This window comes from Nothobranchius furzeri, chromosome 10 (genome assembly GCF_043380555.1).
Source record: "Nothobranchius furzeri strain GRZ-AD chromosome 10, NfurGRZ-RIMD1, whole genome shotgun sequence".
In the NCBI taxonomy this organism is placed as follows: Eukaryota; Metazoa; Chordata; class Actinopteri; order Cyprinodontiformes; family Nothobranchiidae; genus Nothobranchius; species Nothobranchius furzeri.
Window position 1 is genome coordinate 45,717,811 of NC_091750.1, and position 22,822 is coordinate 45,740,632.

A 22,822-nucleotide genomic window follows, 5' to 3' on the forward strand; every position below is an offset into this window, starting at 1 on the left:
ATATGCAATACATAAACTACATAGTTACATTTAGACTAATTATAAAAGTAGCTGCTTGAGATGAAAAATGATTGAGTTCCTTATAAATCTGAGGTGTGTGTTATGGGTGTCTGGTGAGAAATGTAAGAAGACAAGTCTTTGATAAGTAAAAAATGTAGTCATCTATTTTTTTTTATTTATGCTTTATTATTTAACATTGAAGGAAATGTTCTGTGGGAAAATCCTCCAAAATTACAAATCTGAACATATTATTTATTTACATTCAATAAAGCAGCATTAGGCCAAACTACTGTAAAGATTTAAAATTATTATTAACTGTAAAGCATGGCAGTGGCAGCATGATGCTGCCACATGTGATTCTGCTGCACAGAGTGGATGAAATGACAAAGGACTACCTCTGTATTAGTTCAGTTCACCTGAAAGCATAACCTTGACTGTGTGTTCCAACCATGGTTCCAACAGGACCCCTAATTCATCAGGACTGGTTTGTGGAGGTCGGGGCAACCTCACCTCTGTCATACTACTCCAGGGCAGCTGTGGCTGTGATGTACCATCACCCACATAATGTGAATGAATGATGGATTTTCTGTAAAGTGCCTTGCGTGTCTAGAAAATCTCTATAATTCATTATTATTATCCATTCATCCATTGCCTATATCCACTTGTCCATGCAGGGTTTCAGGAGGCTGGTGCCTATCTCTAGCAATCTCTTGGCAAACAGGCAGCTTACACCCTGGAAAAGTTGCCAGTCCATTGCAGGGCAACACAGAGACACACAGAACAAACAACAAAGCACACACACTAAAGTGACAGTGTGTATTTTTCCTGGCGATAGGGGGCACTAGATAACTAAATTGTTGCAAGCAAGCTGTAGACGTTTCTCAATGTCAAGGCGCCTGGCCTTGCGAGGCAATATCTTGCGAGGCCAGGTGCCTTGCTTACGAGGACACTGTCCTTCATTGGTCAAAGAAAAGGGTTAAATGGAACAGACTTGCATCACGTGACCGCGGCTTCCACGGCAGAACCATAACGTCACGTGACACAGGAGACAACGTTATATTTTACATGTATAAGTTACAATATAAATATATAACGAGACTTTTACTTTTTAAATTGTGTATATATTTGTTAAATTAAAAATATAAGTGAGTTACTACCCGCTAGCCACCGAAGCTGCAACTACTAAGCAACTAACCAACCATAGATAACTTCTTTGGATCTAAAAAAGCATTTTAAATTAGTTGTCTTACTTTTAAACATGAAATTTGCTTCCGAAGTAGCTGCCAGCTTCTGATCCACCGTCCTTTTGAAAATACTGGGGTGTATTCTGGGCAATTTTTGACCACGGCTAGGCTACAAGACACCTCCCGTGTATCCTTGCTCAGCTAGCTAAACGGCTAACACATGGAGAACAAACGCCTCGGTAGAACATGAACACTGGAAAATGTCTTGGTGGCTCCTGATGATGTATCTCCTAGGCAACCAGGATGGGGCCAAGACATCAAGGCGAGGTTCCTTGAGAAACATCCTGTATTTTTGTGTTGGAGTAAGACTTTGCAACAGATGCCCATTAGGGTCAAAAAGCCCTGGGGAGTGCAAACTTCAGCAAAATAACAAACACATCAAACTTCCTTTCATCACTGGCAACTAGCAAAGAGGTAAATGTGTAAAACAATGTTTATGAATGGTGAAAGTTTTATAATCATTTGCTACAAATCAGTAAATGCATTTTGTCCTCAAGGGCTCCCATAGAAGGAAACATGGCATCTAATATGGCATCACCCAGAGACACGACCCACTCCCATGTATTTTAGACCTGATTTTTATGGTTTTATGGTAAGAAGTCACCAATATTTTTTCAACAACATTTTGATGGATGTTTCCAGAGATTAACGATACAAACTACACTCTGTTCCTTTAAAGACAATTTAGAGAAATTAATCAACCTGGCAGTCATGTTTTTGGACTGTGGGAAGAAGTCGGAGTATCCAGAGAGAACCCAAGCATGCACAGGGAGAACATGCAAACTCCATACAGAGACCCCAGGTTGGGATTTGAACCCAAGACCTTCTTGCTGCAAGGTAACAGAACTAGTCACTGTGCCGCTGTGCATCCCCATTGTTATTATTATTATTGTTGTTGTTGTTGTTGTTGTTATTATTATCATTATTATTAATAGTGTTATTATTATATTAATGTTGTTGTTTTTATTATTAATACTAATTATTATTCTTATTATTAGTGTTATTGTTATTCTTATTGTTGTTTTTATTAATAATAATAATAATAATAATTATTATTATTATTATTATTATTATTATTAACAATTATTAACAATAATTTATTAATATTTATAATAAAACACATGGTCATGGTTCAACCAGCTATAAGGGGCAATAAAGCTAACAATGAGGTGTATGCAGCATTTTGACCATGGGAACTCATATAAGTCTTATCTTGAATAATGATTGGCTTCTGCTAAAACAAGTTTAGATTAATATATAAAAGTCTAAATTAAACTGGAGTTATGTAAACTTTTCACCACATCTGTATGTTTCACTCACTCGCTGAAACTAAACCAATAAACTGAGAATGTTTGCAGAGCCTGTAAGTAACACACATTGAATGGTAAGTGGTGTTTCAGGCAGGAAGTGTGTCATCCACAAAGCAGCGGACCTCAGTCCAGAAAAACTGGTTTGTGTTTTACTCGACACCTGAAAAAAAATCATCCAAAACCAGGTGTGTGTGTGTGTGTGTGTGTGTGTGTGTGTGTGTGTGTGTGTGTGTGTGTGTGTGTGTGTGTGTGTGTGTGTGTGTGTATCACCAGTTGGTTGAGTTCGAAAGCAAGCAGCTGCCATTTTCTCCTCATATGGTTCCATATCCCCAGTACAGAGGAACCAATTACCACAGGAAACAAATGTTAATGGGGCTCTTGACATTTACCCATAATACTCCCACTTTGCCCCCTGCTGCTGTGTGAAATAACAGTCAGCTTCACAGGGAAGACTGGCAGGATACCATTACAGCAAGACTTCTGCTGGCCTAAAACACAGACGCCTCACTCACTGATCTATATTAAACATGCTGTCTGTACAGCTTAAACACCGGCCTGCATCAGCAGTTTAAACCTGTCTGCTTAATGAAAATCATACATGATAAGAAATGCATTTATTTTGACTGTAAAATAGGAAAAAGAACAATAAAGCCACTCAAAGCTGATCCCTGATTTCCTCAGAATGTTCTTGAAGCTTCTAATGTTGCATTTAAGTGTTACAAAATAAAACACAGCTTCAATATGTGCCACTTATCACAATAAAACCACATAAATGTGTGCAGATTCATCTAAATGTTCCATCTCAGAGCTTCTCTTTTGTCTCAGGTGAGAGAGGGAGATGAAGGTCACGCCACATGTCGCCTTTAACGGCGGCTCTGAGCCCATCCTGGAGGCAGAGCCATCGTTAATTATTTGAAGGAAGGAGGGAACCAATTGAAGCCTTCCTCCTCATCTTTGCTGCTAACCTCGCTTCGTTTGTTGCTGTTTCTCTGTAGCAGACCCTGTTGAAGATCAGAGGGATCTCACTGTAGCTGTCTTTCCTCAGTCTGGTGAGTAGAAACTATCCAGAACAACTGCTGCTTTATGATTTTATTATGTATATTATTAGTCTTACATTGTAAACGAGTCACTCGGCCACTAAAATGCTAAATAATTGTTGTTTTAGGTCATTTCTCTTGTTAATAAGTCTGATTCTGCAGAAATCCTTGCAAAAACAACAGCAGATAATTCAAATGAAAAAATGGAGGCACAGGATTAAGTTAGTAAAGTATCATTTTCTATGTGTAACATGTTAATATTAAGTGCATTTACACCATCAGCAGGTCCTCACCTGCTTTGCTCTCCTTTCTCTGGGGAGGGCTGCTCTGCCTCCGCTCCCCTGCCCTCCGCTGAGACCCTTCCTGCACCTCTTGCAGCTGAGACCCAGGGAGCACAATTAACAAGCAAATTGAAACACACTCTAACTTGTCCCTCATGTGCTTTTAATGCATGCAACGTTTTTATTTTATTCCTGCAAACATAATTGCTCCTGTACAGTTTGCTGCAGGCTGGCTGACTCTAGTGGGACGGCGGAGGATGTCTAACAACATGGCCAAGATCGCTGATGCAAGGAAGACGGTGGAGCAGCTGAAGCTGGAGGTCAACATAGAGAGGATGATGGTGAGTTGATGAAACTCAAATTCAAAACGAGTTAAATTTGTCTTTTACTACAGTTTCTGTTCCAAATTTGCACAAAATGTGCATTTATGTTATCACAGTTTAGAACAAGTGAAATAAAATGGATTTAACGAAGAGTGTCTGCTTTGATTTGAAATAACCCAACGCCTTATCTCGTCCCTTTTGAAGCTCCGATGGTAACACAGCTGTTTTTGTGCAGGTGTCCAAAGCTGCGGCTGAGCTGATGTCCTACTGCGAGTCTCACGCCAAAGAGGACCCTCTGGTGACACCCGTGCCTTCATCAGAGAACCCCTTTCGAGAGAAGAAGCTTTTCTGTGAGATTCTGTGACTGCTGCACCCATTCCAGCTCAAATGTTGTTAATGTTAAAATGAATGTAGATGTTGGTGTGAAATGATCAGCTTTAAACCATGCTAATGATGGCAATAAAGTTTTAATAAGAGATGGGTCAAAGTTCGTTCCAGCACCAACACGATTTACACATTAACCACAATCTCAGCGAACTCCATTTTTCCCTCCAAAGTTTCAAGAAAATCACAGAAATCTTCAGTGTCAAAAAATGACCCCAATTAAATGAGCTGAAGAAAAAAACAAAGCAGAAACGAAAGTGTTATTGATGAGGTCTGTATGCGCTCCTATCCTGTCTGGATCCTCTCCAGCTAGCAGACCTTCGTTTCCTGGTTCTTTACCTCCAGGGGAGGAAGACCGGTAACACTGACACACGTCCACAAAAGACCACGATTCAGTGTGTTGGCATTAAATGGGTTTATATAGAAAAAGCGTAGAAAATGGTACAAACAAGACAATGTGACCTCCTCGTGGTCGTCAGTCACAAAGGGCCTGGAATGCTCTGAGACATTAGTTTTTATCTTTAGCTTGGCCTTGGTGACATGGTACATTTCCACTGGATCGGTACTTGGAAATGTCCATCATGTGTCACGAATCTCATCCTAAATGAACAAGATCATGGGTGCTGCTGCATCTAGTCTGACTGTGTAAGAGCAAACACTCCAGCATACGTTGTGTACAGATAAATAAAGAAGACTTGATCCAAGCCGTGTCCCAGATTAAATAAATAAATAGCGAAGTTATTCAACAAAATAGTGTTAAAATAGAACCCATTTCTCAGACGTGTGTGTTCTGACAGCTTTAAACTCCACTCTGATTAGAGGAACAATCCTAAATAAACAACCTAACCCAGCAGAAAGACATTATCTTCCTGCTGCCGGGTTCTCTGAGGGACGTGCTTAGCTCACTCACACTATTAACAGTCAGAGGTGTGGCTTTGAGTTATGCCAGCACAGGTTAGTGACATCAGGTGTGCACAGTTTACACACTACTCAGCTCTCCCCGTGAAACAAGGCTAAAGGGAACAAGGAGCTCCTCTTGGAAGAGGAAAGCACAGAAACAACAAGGTGCGTGGCTTTTTTAATCATCCATCGCTGCTGATTAGAACACTGACTTTATTATAGTGCGAGCAGCTCACCTGCTCTTTGAGAGGATCAATAATTAAATCAGGAGAGTATTTGTGCTGATTTTTTTCTTTTAGAGGCAATAAAACAAGGACCGGAGACGTTGTTACATCCCGTCTTGACAGGGTTCGTCAGGAAAAACTCGTCTGTGTTTGATTCCAAACACACCCAGGCTGGACCAAGCTCCAGCATCAGAAACAAGCCTGAAAGAATTCACCAACAATCTGATTCAGAGAGACACGCAGCTGAGCTCGTCGTGTTTGAAACGCCAGAGGAAACGTGGCTTTCACGCTGCCATACTGTTTTTATTTCAGTTTTGGACTTGTGGGACCAGCTGGTTCATTTACAAAACAAACAGGTGGGATTTGCATGTGTGTTTGGGAGACAAGTAGGTGACAGCAGCAGGCAAAACCTGGACATGCTGGGCAAAATGGTTTAATCAGACCTATAAAAGGACATTTAAATAAACAAAGGCCTCCTCCACTTTCCCTTAACTGTTCTGAGATCTTGTGCTTTTGACCCATGAATTTCTGATCTCTTGTTAAGTCATATTCACGTTTCTGTCACGCCGTATTTGTTGCTTTAAGCCAGACTTCCTGTTTCGCTCCCACCTGAACCCTCACCAACACAAATCAGCTGAGCTGGCTCTGCTCAGATTCATGCATCCTGTGCTCTACTTTGAGTGAATTTGGTTGTTTGCTGATTATCCCTCACCTTTTACAGTGTTGAGTCATTGCATGGCCAATAAAATACAGCCATAAACCTGTACTTTAACCCATGTTGCAAAGGGACAAAGCAGAGTGCTTCAGTGGAGAAGACTGATTTATGGCTTGAATAAAACATGTTTATTTCTCATATTTCAGGCCAAACATGGCCAACTTCGGAGGACACGCCATCCCTGGAACCTTTTTCCTGTTCTATGGCTTTTGGCTGACGGTGAAGTACGTCCTCCAGCACTACTGGAGGACCATGCAGCTCAAAGGAAGAATGGTCATGCCTCCTTTCTTTAAGAAAATGGACTACTTTGAAGGGGGATTCCAAATCTTTGCCTCCTTTGTTGGTCCGTTGTCCCTTTATAGATCCTTCTAGGCTTAAAGATTCCGTTTGCTGACCTGATTTATCTGATGTTGACCTGCTTGTAGGGATTATGGTTGAGCAGTTTGTGGTGGATGGCCCACACGCCCGCCTCTACGACAGGGAGACCCAAGAATGGGTCAAGCTGATGAACTGGCAGCACAGCACCATGTATCTGTTCTTTGGGATTTCAGGAATCTCACTGGTTGTTTGTACGTTACTGAAAAAGATCCCGGCTGGCGTGGATCGAGTAGCTCTCTCTCTCGCTCTTTTTGTTGAAGGTAATGGTGAGAATCTGTCATTACTAGGAGCTGCTCTCCTGATGCGTTTGGCTGAGCCGTGCTTTTGTGTCCCCCCCCCCCCCCCCTTCCATCGCAGGGTTCCTGTTTTATCACCACTTGCATGGCCGGGAGCTCCTGGACGCTCACATCCACTCCCTGCTGCTGGTGGCGGTGTTCTGTGGATCAGCGAGCATCATGCTGGAGGTGTTCATGAGAAACAACGTTATTCTGGAGCTGTTTGGGGCGGGCATGTTCATCCTGCAGGGCTCGTGGTTCTACCAGGTGATCGGATGTCTTCAAGCTCACAGGAACTTCTTTCTCACCCAAGGAACTGCTAACGGACGGTTTTCTTTTCAGGTCGGATTTGTCCTTTATCCGTTAAATGGAGACATGTGGGATTTGAAGCTACACACCAACGTGATGTTCATCACCATGTGCTTCTGCTGGCATTTAGCTGCTGCTCTGCTTTTAGTCACTTGCACCGTCTCTGCAGTTTGGTTGTAAGTGTCCCATTTTTCACCACTTATGCTGGAGGATAAGACATAAGCAGGAAGAACGACAAATGTAGGTGTGATGTTATTTAAAAATAAATGTATTCATCCCTGGATGTAAGAGGGAACCAGCGTTGTGGAACTGCTGGGCCTGCAGAGTAGAGGGTCCTCTCAGGTGAACTTGAGTTTTGGTTTATTTTGACTGTTTTGAAACCCAGCTGGGATGATGGGTCAGCTCACTGGAATGCAACCAGTAACAATGGAATGATTTGTTGCCAAACCAGTTTTTTGCAGCAGGGAGCTACGTTTTCCATTTACTCTGGCAGAGCTGATCTGCTGACTGGAACCCATACCTTCTGTATGGTTAACTAACAACGTAGCTTGAAGAAGTTTAATGGAAGATTGTTTTAGTTTGCTCCAGAAAATAACTTTAAAATAAGAATATTTATTGTTGCCAATCGGTTTAAATTCAACAATTCCTTTCAGAGTAACATGTGAAATAAAATGCCCAGCACTACTGATAGGATTTTAATGAATGGACCAGATAACTGAAGGCCTTTTGTTTTTTCCAACAGCACTTTGATGAGATTCTCAGTAAAAGGGCGAAACGTTGAAATTGGAATGAGAGACGCATCTCCCAAATCCAGTTCTCAGAAGGCTTTACTAGAGGAGTCGGATGAAGAGTGACATCATGATTGCTGTTCTCTGAAATTTGACTTAATATCAACTCCACGCTGCGGTGTGGATGGCTGAAGAAAATGTTTAGTGTGATGTGCTTTAGACTTTTGAAAAAATAAAAATTTAATTTTTTTTGTTATTTTTGTGGAGGATTTGTGATTTTAAATGTGAAAAGTGTTGAATGTTACATGAATGATTTGCCTTTGAAGAGGTCCTTCACGCATGATTTAATACATTTGCAGTGGTCTCTAGTAGGAATGAATGCCTTCTAAGTCGTACTCTGGGGGGAGGGGGGAGCTCCGGTGCACCAATTTAAGCTCAGAGAATTTAGCTGGAAGAACAAGTAGCTTCACAGGATTTAGAATCTTATTTCCTGATATTTGGACACATCTCCTCTGATTGGCTAACAGCAACTCAACTCACTGACTCTGCTTTCAAACGACATTTTAACTCCACAAATGACACAAGCCTGGAGGAGTTCAGCTGTGAGGCTAATGCTAATAGTTAGCTCCTACTAGTCGAGATGTTCCCTGCTGTTCCCTGGACGCAAAACAACAACCTTCCCCATTGTGAGTCAAGATGAGTGTGAGTCTGACTGTTAAGAGACAGAGTGATGTACGGGTGGGTGGGTGGGTGGGGGGGGGGGGGGGGGGGGCACCACCCTGGAGGAAATTGAAAACAAAAACCAGGAGTTTAAAGCAAGAGCCATAACCGACCGGAAGCCAGTGCAGGGAGGCCAGAACCGGACTGATGTGGTCCCAGTCAGAAACCTGGCAGCGCTGTTCTGCACAACCTGTAGGTGACGCAGTGACGACTGACGGCTCTGCATTAATCAAATTTAAAAGGTTCATTTTCTAATGGAATTACTGAAATAAATCAACTTTATCATGACGTTCTAATTATATGACCAGCACCTGTAGATCTGTCAGGATTTTTAAATCCTAGAGTTTCAACATCTATTTTCCACCAGAAGCTGATGTCGGAGACTATTTTCACGTTCAGCCTGCATGGAACACTCATTTACTGATTATAATCAGAAATAATTTAAAAAATGGTTTTTCCACTCTAACTCCGCCACACTAGAAGACGGGAGTTTACTCAACAACCAGAAGACAAAGTGTTATAATGCTGTTAGTCACGCCCATCTGGTCAGAATAAACTTAAACATGAAAATGAATTAGCACAAAAAAACAAACTCAAGGTTGTTTTAATAGTTTAATGTAAACCAAAAAGTTGCTATGTGATTTAATTAAAGGAAACGAAGCAGGAAAAGAGCCTTTTAGGTTTTCTGTGGAGAAACAGCTGCTTCCTCATATTTATGTGTGTAATAATGTGGAGAACAGAGGGTGAGAACGTTTTACACATGATGGTGGGACAATGGAGAACACCCTCGTCCAGAGGAAAGTGATCAGGCTAAAACATGTTCGTAGAAGAAGAAACGGGAGAAAGAAGGATGATCTGAGAGCAGAAACCTCCGGATGCAGACGCGTGTGGAGAACTGGACCTCGACAGACCAGCTCACTGCTGGGGTGGAGCGGGTGGCGGGTCAGGAGCACACTTAGGTGAAGGGGCGGTTGTGACAACAACGGCTGAAACTGACTTTGGGGAGCCGGTTGCCACATGCTGCTGGAGCTGCTGCGTCTGAACCGTTTGGATCCGAACCTTCAAAGAGATCAAGTTTTAAGCCCGATTACGGCTCAGACAGCTTCCCATTGGCAGCCCACACCAGAACTCACCTGTGTGGCCTGGCCCTGCTGCTGCAGCTGCTGGAACTGCTGCGCCGTGACAAAACTGACCGGTTTGTTCCCCGCAATCAGCTTCGTACCGGCGGGCATCGTGGTCAAGATGATGTTCCTGCCCAGGCTGCTAATACTAGGAATGGAAGGAAATACGCTGAAGTACTGTGATATTTGGTGCTCAGTGACTAACAGATCCTTACTTTGTGTTGAGGCTTCCTTTGACGATCGGCGTGGACACAATGCCCTTACTCTTCAGGGGTTGGTTGAGGACAGAAAGCGGCACAGTGATCCGAGCAGGTAGCTTTCCCTACGATGACAAAGCACAGGTATGTTTTGGAGTCTTTCAGCCCAAGTTTAAAGGCACACTAGGCAGTTTTGCTTGCTTTTAGCCCCCCCCCCCAGTGTCCGTTATTAATTCTCTGTGGTCAAGCCGACAATGAAAAGCATCTCCTCGCTGTGCGTTTGTCTTTTTAACACCTTAACCTAACAGCTGAAATGTCTCCTCAGCCTTCATTAGTGTCTACAGGAGTGGTTCGTTACTAAATTAAACAAATCAGCTGTGTTCCTGATCTAAAACACGCAGGAACAGGGAGGCCCGCCAGTCTGGAGTTGCAAATTAACCTTGTAAAGGATCATTTTAGCACATTCCGGCTCCAGTAAATGATCTAAAAATATGAAAAAAGTTGCAGAGTACAGCTTTAAAGCAGCTGCCTGCAGTTTTCCCGCTTTCTGGAATTATCTATGATTTAAAAAAATTTTTTTTTTTAGAAATTCATAAAAATGTTTTAACTCTGTTGGCCGTCTAGAGACGAGCGAGCGAGCGAGCAGCGCTGCTTCAGCCGTAAACACAAAAGTAGGGAGGAGCTCAAGGTGCGATATACGTTTCCGCCCCTAGATGGTGCTCTCTGAGAAAAGACTCCAGATTTCTGCTTTCAGTACTGTTTAACACTTCAGTAAAGCACAAAGTCAGACACTGGGGCAAACATTACAGAAGCAATACTTAGAAGAAACTCACTACTGGGAACGTAGATCGGGACAGGAAAAAGCTACAAATCGACTGATTTTGTTTCATAGATTTAATGAAGACTCAAAAAAAAAAGGCTTGGTTGAGTCGAGAAAACCTTTTCAAACTTTTACCGTTTGTGTCGTGACGACTGTAGCGGGAACCTGTCTCACAGTCGCAGCAGCTGTTCCCAGAGCCAGAGGAGACCCAGAGGCTCCTGGAGCCACCGTGATGCCTTTAGCTCCACCCACAACGCTGGCAGCCATGGTCACAATGTTAGCACACGTGGACGCTGTGAGAGGTTTGGTTCCTGAGGCGGAGGTCATTGTGATCGTCTGACCCTGTTTCTGGGGAATAACGCCGAGGCCTGGCATTATCCGGATGGTGGCGCCGCTCTTGTCGGGGGAGGCCACCGTGGAGAAGGTTCTGGATTTTTGGTCAGCCACAGACACGGCTAGAGTGGGCATCAAACGTATGGCTGTGTCGCCGCCCGCCTTCAGCACCGTGGAGGCTATGGGGCTGGCTTTTGTTGTCTGGGATTCTGCGGCACAAACCGTAGAAGTGGAGGAGGAGGAAGGGTGAGGCGGCGTCACGTGGAGCGTGGCTGAGATGCTCTTGCTGCCCGAGGCGGCAGAGCCCAGAAAGTCTGATGTCAGTTTTACGGTCGCCACGGGAGATTTGGCGAGGGTTGCCATCATGTCTGGGGTTATCCGGAGCACCGTCTGTCCTTTAGCGTCCGTGGTGATGGAGGACGGCGGAAGGCGCAGGACATCTTTACCCTGGATCCGCAGGTTTGTCGCCGATATGGGAATTCCTGCTCCGCCCGGAGTCTTCATTCCCAGCTGGCCTGTGATGGACACCTGTAGAGAAACCAGAGACAGACGGGTCCTCAGCCGTGGGACAACATGTGGGACGAGAACAGGAGTGGGCGGAGGGCTGCACCTAAATGGCTGCAGTCCACATCTTTAGCATTAACCATCCTTCACACGCTATAAAAGGTGTGTGTGTGTGGGGGGGTTGTTAAACAGACAGAGCTAGCATAGCCACAGGATGAGAAGCTGCACCTGTTTGATGTTGGGTACAACTGGAGAGGTCGGGACGCTGGCCGGACTGCCAGGAGACCCGGTCTGTGGTTTGGCGACAGTTAGAGCCGACACTGGGAGGCTGGCCGGGACCTGGACTGGACTACTTCCAGACTGACTTCTCACAGGCACAGACACCACCGCCTGTTCCACAAACAAACTCGATTATACTTGAAATAATTCAAACAAACACGGAAGAACGTCCGACTCTTCTGTAGCGTACCTGTGAAAGGCCTTTGGCTGCCACAGACACAGGCATCCGGATCTGATGCGGGGCCTGCTGGACCAGAGCGGCCTGCTGACCTGCAGCAGCTGACCCCAGACCAGGCTGATCAGAAACGACTCGCACCTGAGGGAGGGAGCCTGCCGCCAGGTGGCTGACTATCCGAGCAGCTGGTTGGGACGACACTGGCTGCGAGACGGGCGGACAAGCCTGACTCGGGGGTAAGATTGTTCCCAGCTGAGGCAGCAAAGGAGGAGACACGAGTAGAACGCTGAAAGAGAGAAACCCATGAGAAAGAAGCCAAGGGCATTGTCAGGTCGCAGATAAAACATCAGCTGGCTGACCCCGGGCTGGCTTTGATCGAATCTGGGACGCCGGTCTTTGTAGGCGTGGTGGCTGTGCAGGGGAGGGGTGACTTGGGGGTTCCAGGAGTGTTTGGACCAGGTGTTGTAGGAATGGGAGACATGGGATCACCGCTTATATCCTGCGCTGCCTCTGCAGATCCAGAAGTTTTGCTGCTTCCGTCTTTGCTTCCAGATTTCTACAGAAGACAAAATAAAACCGGTTTCTTAGACGTGGTGCAAAACTCGTACGGCAGCGCAGATGCGAACGGCGCTGCTGGAAGCTGCGCACTCACCGGCTTTGATGCAGGTTTAGGCTTTTGCTGCAGAGCTTTTCTAGCTTTTGCAGCAGCAGCTTGAGCCTGGTGGATTCTCTCTGAACAAAACAAAGACATCAGAATGATTAATGCACTCAAACCTTTGATGGATATGGGTTTAAAAATGCAAGCTGGACTAAAAATGTCTGCGGGTGGGCTTCTCAGTGCTCACCAAACTCTTCCTGGCTGCGACTGCGGTGCAGGTAAATCCACAGTTTGCGGCCAGTGTCGTACTTAACACACGGGTCTTTCTCATAGTGGAGTCTGTCCAGCGCGCCGCTGACGACCGTGTTCACCTGCACCAGGAACCAAACTCGGTTTAACAAGAAAAACCGAGCTAGGTCTACTGCCTAAAGGCAGTTTAAAGCAAACATTGTTAAACTATATCAAAATATAAGACGGTCACACCTGTGCACTTGTGACATCTGGAGCCAGGAACTGAGAGTCCTTCAGTAGTTCACAGATTTCAGCTCTAGTTCCTTCTCCATTGGGTAACCTGGCTGCTGCGTCCCGCACTGGAAAAAAAATACACCTTTAAAGGAATCTCCTAAGGCTGTGTGTGTGTGTATGGTGTGTGTGTGTGTTCCCACACACAAACAAGCTGGAGTTCTAACCAAGCGAGAGAATGGTGACGTATGGCGGCCGGTCTGAGCGAAGCAGTGTGTGCTCCCTGGCCTTGTTCAGAGACATCTCCTTATCGAACACGCCTTTAACGGGCCCCACCACAGACTCAAACCCGTGCATCCTGAAGGTGAAGGCTTTGTGAGGCTGGCTGTATCGCTGCTGCTCCTGAAACACACCGCACCACTTGTGAAAACCTGATTTTATGTCAGGAAGAGGGGAAATGTTTGCAGAGACGGGAACAGACCTGGACTTGAAACACTTGTCTCTCATCTCCAGTGCTGGGACGCACCACATAATCAGTGGACCTGTACCAAAACACCCCGTAATGGTCACTTTGGTGCTAAAGCAACTGCTCCGATCTTCAAGTTTGAATGAATGAAACTCACAGCTTGGGTGGAGGAGAAGCCATCTCCACCATGTCTTCACTTTCTGTCTGTGGGAGACGAACGAAGCCTTTTGAGCGGTGAGACATTTACAAGAAGAACAACACAAACTAACGTTACGACGGAAATGTTTGATTACTTTGACAACAAAATCTTTGGAATCCAGCCAGAGCTGACAGAGCGCACTGAGATCCTTCTCTGTATCCTGACTGGGACCTGAAACCAGAGCTGGATGTTAATATGCATGAATGACACCTTCATTAATCAGCTGCAGCCTCTTACCGATCCACCTCCACTGCTGAAACTCATCAACAAATTCTGCAAAGGGGGAAAAGCCACTGGGGAGCGCCATCATGCCATCTGGTCCCAAAAAACAAACAAACAAACAAAAAAAAAAAACTGACAATTTTATAGCACCAACATGAGATGAAAACTTACTATTTCACTTCCTCCTACCTTTGGTCTCTCCTGCAAGAAACTGTAGAGCTTGAAGGACCAAATCGGACCAGCAGGAGGCGAAGGAAAACCAAGCGTTGAGTGAACTGGCTGGAGAGGACTGCCACGCTTGAACCTTCTCTTCCAGCTGAGACACCAAAAGCGTGACGTTAACAGCTGCAGCTGACTGGGTTGAGAATGTCTAACATGAGTCCATACCACTGAGGTACTGGCAACACCCTCCACTCTCAACACGCTTTCCAGCAAGCTGAAGAAACTGGAAGTTATCTCCTCTACAGGAACCGGGCTGCTCTGACTCTCATCCACAACTCTGCAATGATGATGTCATTTGTTACAGGAGGACTGTTTCCCGTCAATAGTAATAAGAATGGGACTGCTCTTCACACCACAGAGAGGCTAGACTTACTCCTCCTTGATGTTGGTGAGGGGCGTGGATGGCGCATCAGGCAGGGGCGGGACGATGCTCACGGGCGGAGCTGAGGAGGTGTCTGATGGAGTCAGAGTCTCACACGGATCTTCTGATTCCACTTTTATCACCTTCAGTTTTTTCTTCCTTCTCTCCTCTTTTATCTTTTTCTTTGGCAGAGACAGATCAAAGAGGGCTGGAGGATGAAAATGAAGAAATGTCCTCTTGGATTATTTTAAATCCAAACAAAAACCCATTCTGATCTGTTTCCTTACGCAAAGCTCCCTTCCGACCAAGATTGGCTCTTGCGAGCATGTCTCCGAGATGGATGGCAGAGGTTACCAAGTCTGGATGGTCCTAAAGAAACCAGTTGTTAGATCTGCAGAACCAACAACAATGCTGGTGTGAACGGCTCTGATCACAACTTACCGGCTGACGTTTCCTCTTCTCACGGTGGTTTTGCAGCATGACTTTTAAGTCCAGCTCACCTAGTTCTACTTTTTCTGTGACAACATAAAAATGTTTGAATACTGAAGTGTCATCATCATCATCATCATCATCATCATCATCCGACAGAAATATCTCACCAGTAATCCTCATGTCTGGAGTGGAGAGACTGGGAAGGACTCTGAGGGAAACGGTGGGCGTCGGAGAGGAGGGGGACGGAGGTGCTGGAGTCCATAATGACAGATCTGACACACAACCATAACAAACACATTCTTTTTATAACATCATCTACAATGGTCACTAACAAATTAGGAGTTATATGGATATAGAGAGTCAATTATAATCCCGACCATCATCATCAGAGGAAGCATCGCTATCTCCACACTCGGCTTTGACCTCCTTCAGTATGCGACTCAGCCTCCTTCTCACTCTTGGCTCCCGCATCTCTACTTGAGTTTTGTTGTGCAGCTGCCTTTTGGGTGGGAAGTCCAGACCATTGTGAACAGCAAAGTCCAGCAGCTCCTACAAAGAGACAAAAACATGCAGATCAACCAAAACGCTGCATGTAAAACACAACAAACTAAGCAGGAGGACCAACCTTTCTGGAGACGAGAATCTGCTTCAGGAGTCGGTGGTAGTACTGCTGAAGGGAGTGCAGGTGGCGCTTCCTCTGAGACTTGGCACACAGCTGTCTGTACTTGACCACTTCAGGGTTGAAGTAACCATCTGAAATGAGATGTTTAGAATCAGATTGGGCTTTAAAAGCATTAGACGTGTTGATGGAGACTGAAACAGTTAACAGCAGACATCAGCCCAACTGTCAGAATAAAGACAGAGTTTAGGAATCACCTCTGAAGAGCTTCTGTGCCAGATGGAGAGGGTTTCCAAAGTTAAAGTTCCTGTTGTTGAACAGATCACTGAGAGCGCGGTCCTGCTCCTCAGCGCTGTTGTCAGGAAACTGCGGCAAAAACTGGCGAAGGTGTCGTCTCTGAGACTCTGTTAGTACTTCACTCCAGGTGCTTTCACTCATCACAGAGAAGAAAATATCAGGCTGTAGAAAACCATAAAAGACATCACCCATGATGGCAGCTAAACAGGAAGCATTTAACTGAATCAGAGGTTTAAATCAACTAACATCCTCCAGAAGATCCTCTGGAAGGTTCACTTTGCAGCTTCCAAGCAAACACTCCTCTGTGGCTTCTCCTCCGAGCTCCTCTTTGGAGTCGAGAGGGTGTGTGAGCATCTGTGTGAGTGCATCCATCCTTCTGCTCCGCCTGTCAAGTATTTCACAAAACAATACACAATAAATCCACACGATTTACTGAATCTGTCTGCCTATGACGCGGATTCCTTATGGTCTAGATGAGATTCAGTATCCGTGCTACAAACCCGAACCTTAACACAGGAAATAAACGATCAAACTATAAAAACATCTGACACTGAAGACACGTAAAACTTCAAAGTCTGATGAGGGAGATTTAGCTAGGTAGCATCAACTGTCCCTAGTCCAGCTGTTAGCTTGGAGACCAAATTCTTATTTATAAAAAGCAGTTACGACGTTTCATTCCCGACTTCAACAAAACGGACGCAAACAAAATGTCCTTTACGTAAGACGGTGTACAGAACATTCAGTAAAAGTGAGCAGAATGTTGGAAAATGTGTAAAATCTTACCTACGAGCGATTATTTTGAAAAGGGAAGGAACTATTTGATCGACGCACAATTTTCTTCTTCTACTGAAAATTAACTGTAAGCGCGCCTTCTTGCGGTCAACCTGGGAAATACATGAAGGAATGTCCCGCGTCATTTTAAAGCCATTCAGTGCAAAATTTTCATATTTTTTAAAAACTTTTCTTGAGCCAGTATGTGCTAAAATGACACTTTACACGGAATCACTTTCCGTTCTGCCAATAAAAGGGCTCCAAAACAATTCATATGTAAATATTTAGCATATTTATTGCAAAATCTCATTTTTCTGCTTTAGTGCTGCAACAAGGTTTTATTAATAAGAAATTATTAAACCTTTTGTTTTACTACAGCATCGGTAAACTTCCTGTGCACGGATTATTAAGGATGCTTGTTTCAGCTGTGAGATTAGATGATAGGATAAATGAAAAAATAAGTTGTCACACACTCCACGGAAACTTTCAGAGAATCCACAAATAGTGGCTTTCAAATGGTTTTGTTACTTTTTGCAAGTTTAGAAAAGCAGCAGATGAGACAGCGTGCCTGATAATTTAGTTTTTCATCTGATAATATTAGAACATGTCAGTAATGTCTGATGGGCTTTTACAAACACTGTATAACTAACACTCCTGGAGAGGGTATGGATTTCACAGAGGCTTCTGGGGAGCCCAGTTATGGGGGATGGGGGTGGGTGGGGTCATTTTGCCTTGGCCCCCAAAATGTCTTGAAACGGCCCTGGGCGTGTGACTGAGTTTTGAAGGTGATCTGAATTGTATCAGATGTATAATTATTACATGTGTATAACTTATTGTTTTATACAGGTAAAAAGGTATAGTGGAGATAAATCTACCTACATTTTACTTTTCAACACTTAGTTTTGTTTTCTTGTTTTTATTGAACTATTTTCCTGTCCTGTCTGTCTCTCATCTTCCTGCATCTCCTCTAAACTCTCCAGAAAAACTGCTGCCTGGATTCTTACTTTTTCACATCATCAGTTACTTCTGAGCAGATCAAAGGGATCTCCTGACCGCAAAGCGGAGAGCGCGTTTCGATGCTGCGTCAGTGAGGTGAAATCACCGCAGCACAGGTGATGAGCTCCACAGTGGCAGAGTATGGAAAGCCAAAACCGCCACAATACGTCACTTTCCCAACCCGTCTAGTTAAGAGATGGCAAAAAAAACTCCGTTTGATGTGCCAAGACATCGTAAAATACGGCGAAAACTCTGCCAGAACGCCGTAATTGACGCCGTTCTTAACGGTCAACAACGCGCTGTGCCGCTCTCTGCTCAGAAGAGTCCATAAATGATGTAATATCGGTAGAAAACTTTTTTCCGGCTCATCCCTGGATGTGTAGGATATCTAACTCCCCCATAATTCGATCCCTGCTCCTGGATGAAAAGCCGGACATTTTCATCAATACAAGAACCCCCAGTCCGGACGCCCAGACAGAGAGTGAAAAGTGGACATGTCCGGGGAAAACCGGACGTATGGTCACCCTAGTTTAATATAAAGCGGGAGATTACAGATAGGCCTACAGTATTTTGCTCGTGCCCTTGCTGCCCTGGGCCCTTTAGAGATCGTGGGCCCTGGGCAATTGCCCAGTTGCCCATATGGTTAATCCGGCCTTGCTTCCAGGGGAATCCCCAGGTGTTCCCCGATGACCAAGTGAGAAAAATAGTCTTTCCATTGTGTCCTGGGTCTCTCTTTAGGTCTCCTCCTGGTTGAGCATGCCCAGAAAACGTCATCAGGGAGGTTTCCTAATCAGATGCCTGAGCCACCTCAACTGGCTCCTCTGGATGTGGAGGAGCAGCGGGGCAATGCCGTTCATTTGTGCATCTGTTTACATTGCTTGTCAGACTAATCGGACCATCCGTTCATCTCCAAAGACAAAGGAGGCATGGTGATCGTTCAGCGTTAACCCGCAAAACGTAGAAGAGATCCGGTTACACCGTTGTTGGTTCAGCTGTGAGAAGTCCGCGTGGCCGGTGTTGCATCGGGGTGCCATGCCAGCCAGAGGAGCATTCCAGCAGATAACGCGCATGTGCATTATCTGCATGTATGATGTCACTGGGGTTGGGTTTAGGGTGCAGGGTAGGGTTACATCAATGTCAGTCTGATATACGTGGCCTGTCAGACTGGCGTGCGCTGTAATGTGTGCATGCCGATCTGAAGGTATGCTGCTCGGGCCAAACACCGGTTCTGAAGACTGTTGTTCCTTCCCACTGCTCGATGGCTATTTCAAATGGATCTGGAAGCTTTGTGCTAAACACCGTTAGCCTTGAGATGTTTATCTGCACAAGGATGTGTTAGACGATCTAAAGTAGTAAGGTCTAAATCTCTAGGTTTTATTTTGTTAGCTTAAATCGCAGAGACACAGCTCAGGGTAATGGCAGGAGACGGGGTTCTTGCCCTCCAGCTTGTGTGGATGTGTGCAGTTGCAAGGATGTAAACAACAACTTTCAATGGGTCGAGAGTGTTCACGTAAATTATTACAGATAATATAAAACTAACATCACAGGTACACTTAAAATTATAGGGAGATGATTCAGTCAGTGAAAACACTGTGATCCTAATATGAAATCTGTTGTTTTTATCTAATTTTGTTCAAAAATATGGCTTTAAAAGAAGTCTCCATTTTCATTACTTAATTTCTTACCATTGTAAAGTATTGTATAACATTGCAGTAGTAAAAACTAATCATGCGTGACTCTAAAATGAAACTTCCCTGTGAGGGTTGAGTTTTGTCAGCCTGCTCCTCCTCTTTAAGATGCTGTTTTGAGCAGCTGTGAATAATGACCAGCTCATAACCAGTTAAGGAGAGGCAGGGGTCACACTTGGTCCTGCAGAAACTCGCCTCATGTGGCGAGCTAACAGGCGCTTGGAGTCTCAGAACTGTGGTCAAAACGGTTTCACGTTCTGAAGAGGGCTTGATTTGAACCCCTTGGGAGGATGGCAGAAGGAGCTGATGGAGAGGAGGAGATCCAGTTCCTGCGTACAGTAAGTGATGTTACGCTAAAAATTTAACCGACGATGGTCAGGAAAAAGTCGAGCATTAAGACGGTTGGGTCATGTAGGCTAAGCACAGATCGACAAAGACAGGTGGCTTTTTTCTCAGCATTGTTCTCTATTTATATCCCATCATGCATGTGATAAATGATTGTTTGGTCACAGAGAAGAACGCCCCCAGCCCCAGGTGACAGTTAGCATACGGACATTCAGAATAAAGCAATGCACATTCAGGTTTGACACTAACCTTGCCACCTTGGGTTCAAACTCAGGATCATCTTAAAAATGACTGAAATTATTTGGTCGATTTTGTTTTTGGGTTCATGTTATAAGGTAAACATAGCTGAGGTCGACACAATGTTATCAGCAGCTTTTATAAATAAAGTACATGTTTAATGAAGTGTGTGAAAGCAGTTCATTGTTTTCTTAAACATCCATCCTTAGAATGCAGAACTACTAAAGGGTGGGCTGAATGAGGGTCTGGATAACTGGAGCTGACTGAAGTCTTTATCGATGCTGATATGATTTGTGTTGAAATGTTTTAGGAAAATCTGCCCACGGTGTGAAAAAAACAACTCTTTTTTAAATTTTCATTTAGAAAACAAAATCAAGAAACTGCATTTTTCCAGACAATACATCTTTGACTTTCAATGCAGCAAAGTTTTCTCCTCAAAGGAACAGCTTTCTGATTTGGGTTACTTTATGAATATTTTATAGAATAGAATAGAATAGAATAGACTTTATTGTAGTTGCTTAGAACATAGGACAGGGCATAATTCTATGTACACATTTACAGACGTGATATGTACCCAAGGATATGAACACAGAGCACACAATAGCTATGCAGCTTAATGTAGAAATAGTTGTCAGTTAGTTCTATATTTAATAGAGCAATAACAGTTTATGTTTTTTTTACGTTTTATAGTATTTTCTCTCTTTAGTTCCTTTTCATGAATCTTTTCCTGAAGGAAGTTTTAAATCCTTATTGAGAGTCTTTGTCTCACTGAAACATAGAAGCATTTTATTTTTGCTGCGGCTCTCTAAGGCATCATATTTCCTGTTTGGAGCGGCGTCCTAGCCAGTTGAAGGACACTGAGGTTTTGTAAACGGACGACCATACTGTGACATTCTTTATTTGGAAGCGTGACGTCGATGCTAGGCACATGTTCTACATTGTGCTGCTGAAGCTTCCTTTAACTTGGGTAACTTTAGCCTTTATACGGTAGCCAGAGCAAAACGTCATGTCAACCAAAGCTCCTGAGATGCAACAACAACTTTTCTCATAAAGACAAGTCCTTAATGTAGTCTGAGTGTGTTTTTAGTCTAACACTGTCTTGACTTGAAACACAGCTCAGTATGGAATATGTCCGCAATGTGTCATTGAGTTTCTGTCGGTTGGCTGCTGTTCGGCTTCAACTCAGCTGGGGTCTAAATTTACTGTGTGAGGATTAACAAGTTCAAAGCTGTGCACGTTTCAGCACCTGCTTACTTCAGTCTCCCTGGAAACCTTTCTTTGTGATTTATGGCTGCCTCCTGATCCACTGCAGCCACGTCTCAGATGTTTATATGAAACCTTTTCACTTACGTTTGATTACCTTAGTCTTGCCATTGGAAGGATAAGGCAAGTTAACTCGGTTGGTTTTTTCTCACCCACAGTTGTTATGAAGACACAGCTGTCACTGAGTCTGATGCTGTTGCTGTAAATAAAAGATGGACATACCTCTCAGTCTGAACACGGCACTGTGGCAGAGCCAGGCTACTGTCTAAAAACCAGTAGGAGGGGAGAGCAGTTCTGGCTTCACATTACAGGAATACAGATAATGACTCTACTTGCGAATAAAGAAAATGTTTGCTTTTATTCTCAGTAATCAGTTTCTGTTAATTAGTCATTACAACGCACTTATTTACATAATATGCTGTTCATTTTGTACATTAAGGCCGTTTTTATGGAGCAGGTTCACTGAGAAACCATCTTTTATTAGTTATTTTCAAAATGTGATCAGTCACTCTGAGTTTAACAAGCAGGCTAGACGTGAAAATAGTCTTCTACCCCTAATCTGCTCCCTATTTCCTGCAGCCGCCGGGAAACGCTCTGAGTAAAAAGGCCAGTCGGCACTCATGGACTCACTCATCCTGGCTCGCAACGAGGAAAGCTGTTGCTGTTTCAGCGTCCAGAAGCCTCATTCAGCAAATATTCTTAGAAATATTCCTATTTTCCTTCTTATGAATGAATTTAGATTGTTTGTACGAATGGTCAAAATGTTGATTGATGAAACATGCGGCGGGTGGCCTCTCGTACACACCATCCTCTGCAATCAACTGTAGACAAATCCCACCTGTTTGTACTCAGGTGCTCGTGTCTGTTCAGTCATTTACAAAAGCGCCCTCAATTAAGCATATTTTGTCACACTACGTCCTTAGCACGTGAGGAGAGTCCTTGCGTTGCTCCCGAAAAAATAAATAAATAAACTGACAGCGAGATTGAGGCACTGGCTACCGAAGTGCAAGACAACACGTTGCAGAGCTGGTGAACACGGTCTGGACAGAGGAGAGGTCTTTGTTGGGAATAAATAAAAATGGTCTACATAAGATTGAATTTGATAAAATGTAGAGTAACGCGTATGATCGGGGAGCAGAGCAGGTTCTGGAAGGTTCTCGTAGTTGTGAAATAGTAGGAACTGGAATCTGATTCTTGTGGTTTGTCTGTGGCTCCATAAAGGGTTAGGGTAAGGCTCCAGAAGAATCTCCTTCAGCTATCGGACCGGTGTGCTGACGGAGAACACGTTTAGTCCAGAGTGCCCACTCTGCTAAACCCTCCAATAGCACAAGATGGTATGGTATGACGCGTGTGACCAAGCGTCAATATATGACGATTCGGGACGCCC

The 22,822-nt window shown here is 44.2% G+C and overlaps 4 protein-coding genes across 8 annotated transcripts in view; 3 read left to right on the plus strand and 1 right to left on the minus strand.

The window, feature by feature from the left end:
- Nucleotides 1-1,951: 1,951 nt before the first annotated feature.
- On the plus strand, nucleotides 1,952-4,671 carry gng8 (guanine nucleotide binding protein (G protein), gamma 8). Its single transcript, XM_015960762.3, has 4 exons — nucleotides 1,952-2,081; nucleotides 3,550-3,603; nucleotides 4,091-4,213; nucleotides 4,431-4,671. Exons 3-4 carry the CDS (start codon nucleotides 4,130-4,132, stop codon nucleotides 4,557-4,559), a joined length of 213 nt encoding a protein of 70 aa, XP_015816248.1. The 5' UTR covers nucleotides 1,952-2,081; nucleotides 3,550-3,603; nucleotides 4,091-4,129; the 3' UTR covers nucleotides 4,560-4,671.
- An 862-nt stretch (nucleotides 4,672-5,533) lies between these two features.
- Nucleotides 5,534-8,364, plus strand: tmem45b (transmembrane protein 45B). 2 transcript variants are annotated; one of them, XM_015960760.2, is made up of 6 exons: nucleotides 5,534-5,644; nucleotides 6,565-6,761; nucleotides 6,844-7,056; nucleotides 7,154-7,338; nucleotides 7,414-7,556; nucleotides 8,123-8,364. In XM_015960760.2, exons 2-6 carry the CDS (start codon nucleotides 6,572-6,574, stop codon nucleotides 8,232-8,234), a joined length of 843 nt encoding a protein of 280 aa, XP_015816246.1. In that variant the 5' UTR covers nucleotides 5,534-5,644; nucleotides 6,565-6,571; the 3' UTR covers nucleotides 8,235-8,364. The 2 variants fall into 2 exon arrangements, with proteins under 2 accessions (XP_015816246.1, XP_070411398.1); XM_070555297.1 differs by lacking the exon at nucleotides 5,534-5,644 and adding an exon at nucleotides 5,826-6,059.
- A 1,063-nt stretch (nucleotides 8,365-9,427) lies between these two features.
- Nucleotides 9,428-17,000, minus strand: nfrkb (nuclear factor related to kappaB binding protein). Its single transcript, XM_015960765.2, has 26 exons — nucleotides 16,919-17,000; nucleotides 16,382-16,520; nucleotides 16,096-16,297; nucleotides 15,845-15,972; nucleotides 15,597-15,768; nucleotides 15,387-15,491; nucleotides 15,229-15,302; nucleotides 15,075-15,156; nucleotides 14,800-14,995; nucleotides 14,592-14,703; nucleotides 14,394-14,520; nucleotides 14,220-14,297; nucleotides 14,077-14,153; nucleotides 13,941-13,987; nucleotides 13,799-13,859; nucleotides 13,545-13,719; nucleotides 13,339-13,445; nucleotides 13,103-13,226; nucleotides 12,910-12,989; nucleotides 12,617-12,813; nucleotides 12,273-12,543; nucleotides 12,032-12,193; nucleotides 11,102-11,827; nucleotides 10,165-10,271; nucleotides 9,962-10,097; nucleotides 9,428-9,887 (listed from the first exon to the last, which is right to left on the minus strand). Exons 2-26 carry the CDS (start codon nucleotides 16,505-16,507, stop codon nucleotides 9,744-9,746), a joined length of 3,816 nt encoding a protein of 1,271 aa, XP_015816251.1. The 5' UTR covers nucleotides 16,508-16,520; nucleotides 16,919-17,000; the 3' UTR covers nucleotides 9,428-9,743.
- Nucleotides 17,001-19,739: 2,739 nt separating this feature from the next.
- Nucleotides 19,740-22,822, plus strand: part of LOC107386401 (ryanodine receptor 1) — a 59,218-nt gene continuing 56,135 nt past the window's right edge. For all 4 annotated transcript variants that reach the window (XM_015960766.3, XM_015960768.3, XM_015960769.3 and 1 more), the window contains exon 1: nucleotides 19,740-19,928. In XM_015960766.3, the coding sequence (XP_015816252.1) occupies nucleotides 19,881-19,928 (48 nt within the window). In that variant the 5' untranslated portion in view covers nucleotides 19,740-19,880. The remainder of the gene's footprint in view (nucleotides 19,929-22,822) is intronic.

Coding starts and splice junctions, on each gene's coding strand:
- nfrkb (XM_015960765.2), bottom strand. CDS start 16,507: ATGGATGCACTCACACAGATGCTCACACACCCTCTCGACTCCAAAGAG. Junction 15,492..15,596: donor TGCTTCCTCTGATGATGATG/GTCGGGATTATA, acceptor GTTGTGTGTCAG/ATCTGTCATTATGGACTCCA. Junction 9,888..9,961: donor AGCAGGGCCAGGCCACACAG/GTGAGTTCTGGT, acceptor ATCTCTTTGAAG/GTTCGGATCCAAACGGTTCA.
- tmem45b (XM_015960760.2), top strand. CDS start 6,572: ATGGCCAACTTCGGAGGACACGCCATCCCTGGAACCTTTTTCCTGTTC. Junction 7,057..7,153: donor TCTCGCTCTTTTTGTTGAAG/GTAATGGTGAGA, acceptor CTTCCATCGCAG/GGTTCCTGTTTTATCACCAC. Junction 7,557..8,122: donor ACCGTCTCTGCAGTTTGGTT/GTAAGTGTCCCA, acceptor TTTTTCCAACAG/CACTTTGATGAGATTCTCAG.
- gng8 (XM_015960762.3), top strand. CDS start 4,130: ATGTCTAACAACATGGCCAAGATCGCTGATGCAAGGAAGACGGTGGAG. Junction 4,214..4,430: donor TCAACATAGAGAGGATGATG/GTGAGTTGATGA, acceptor GTTTTTGTGCAG/GTGTCCAAAGCTGCGGCTGA.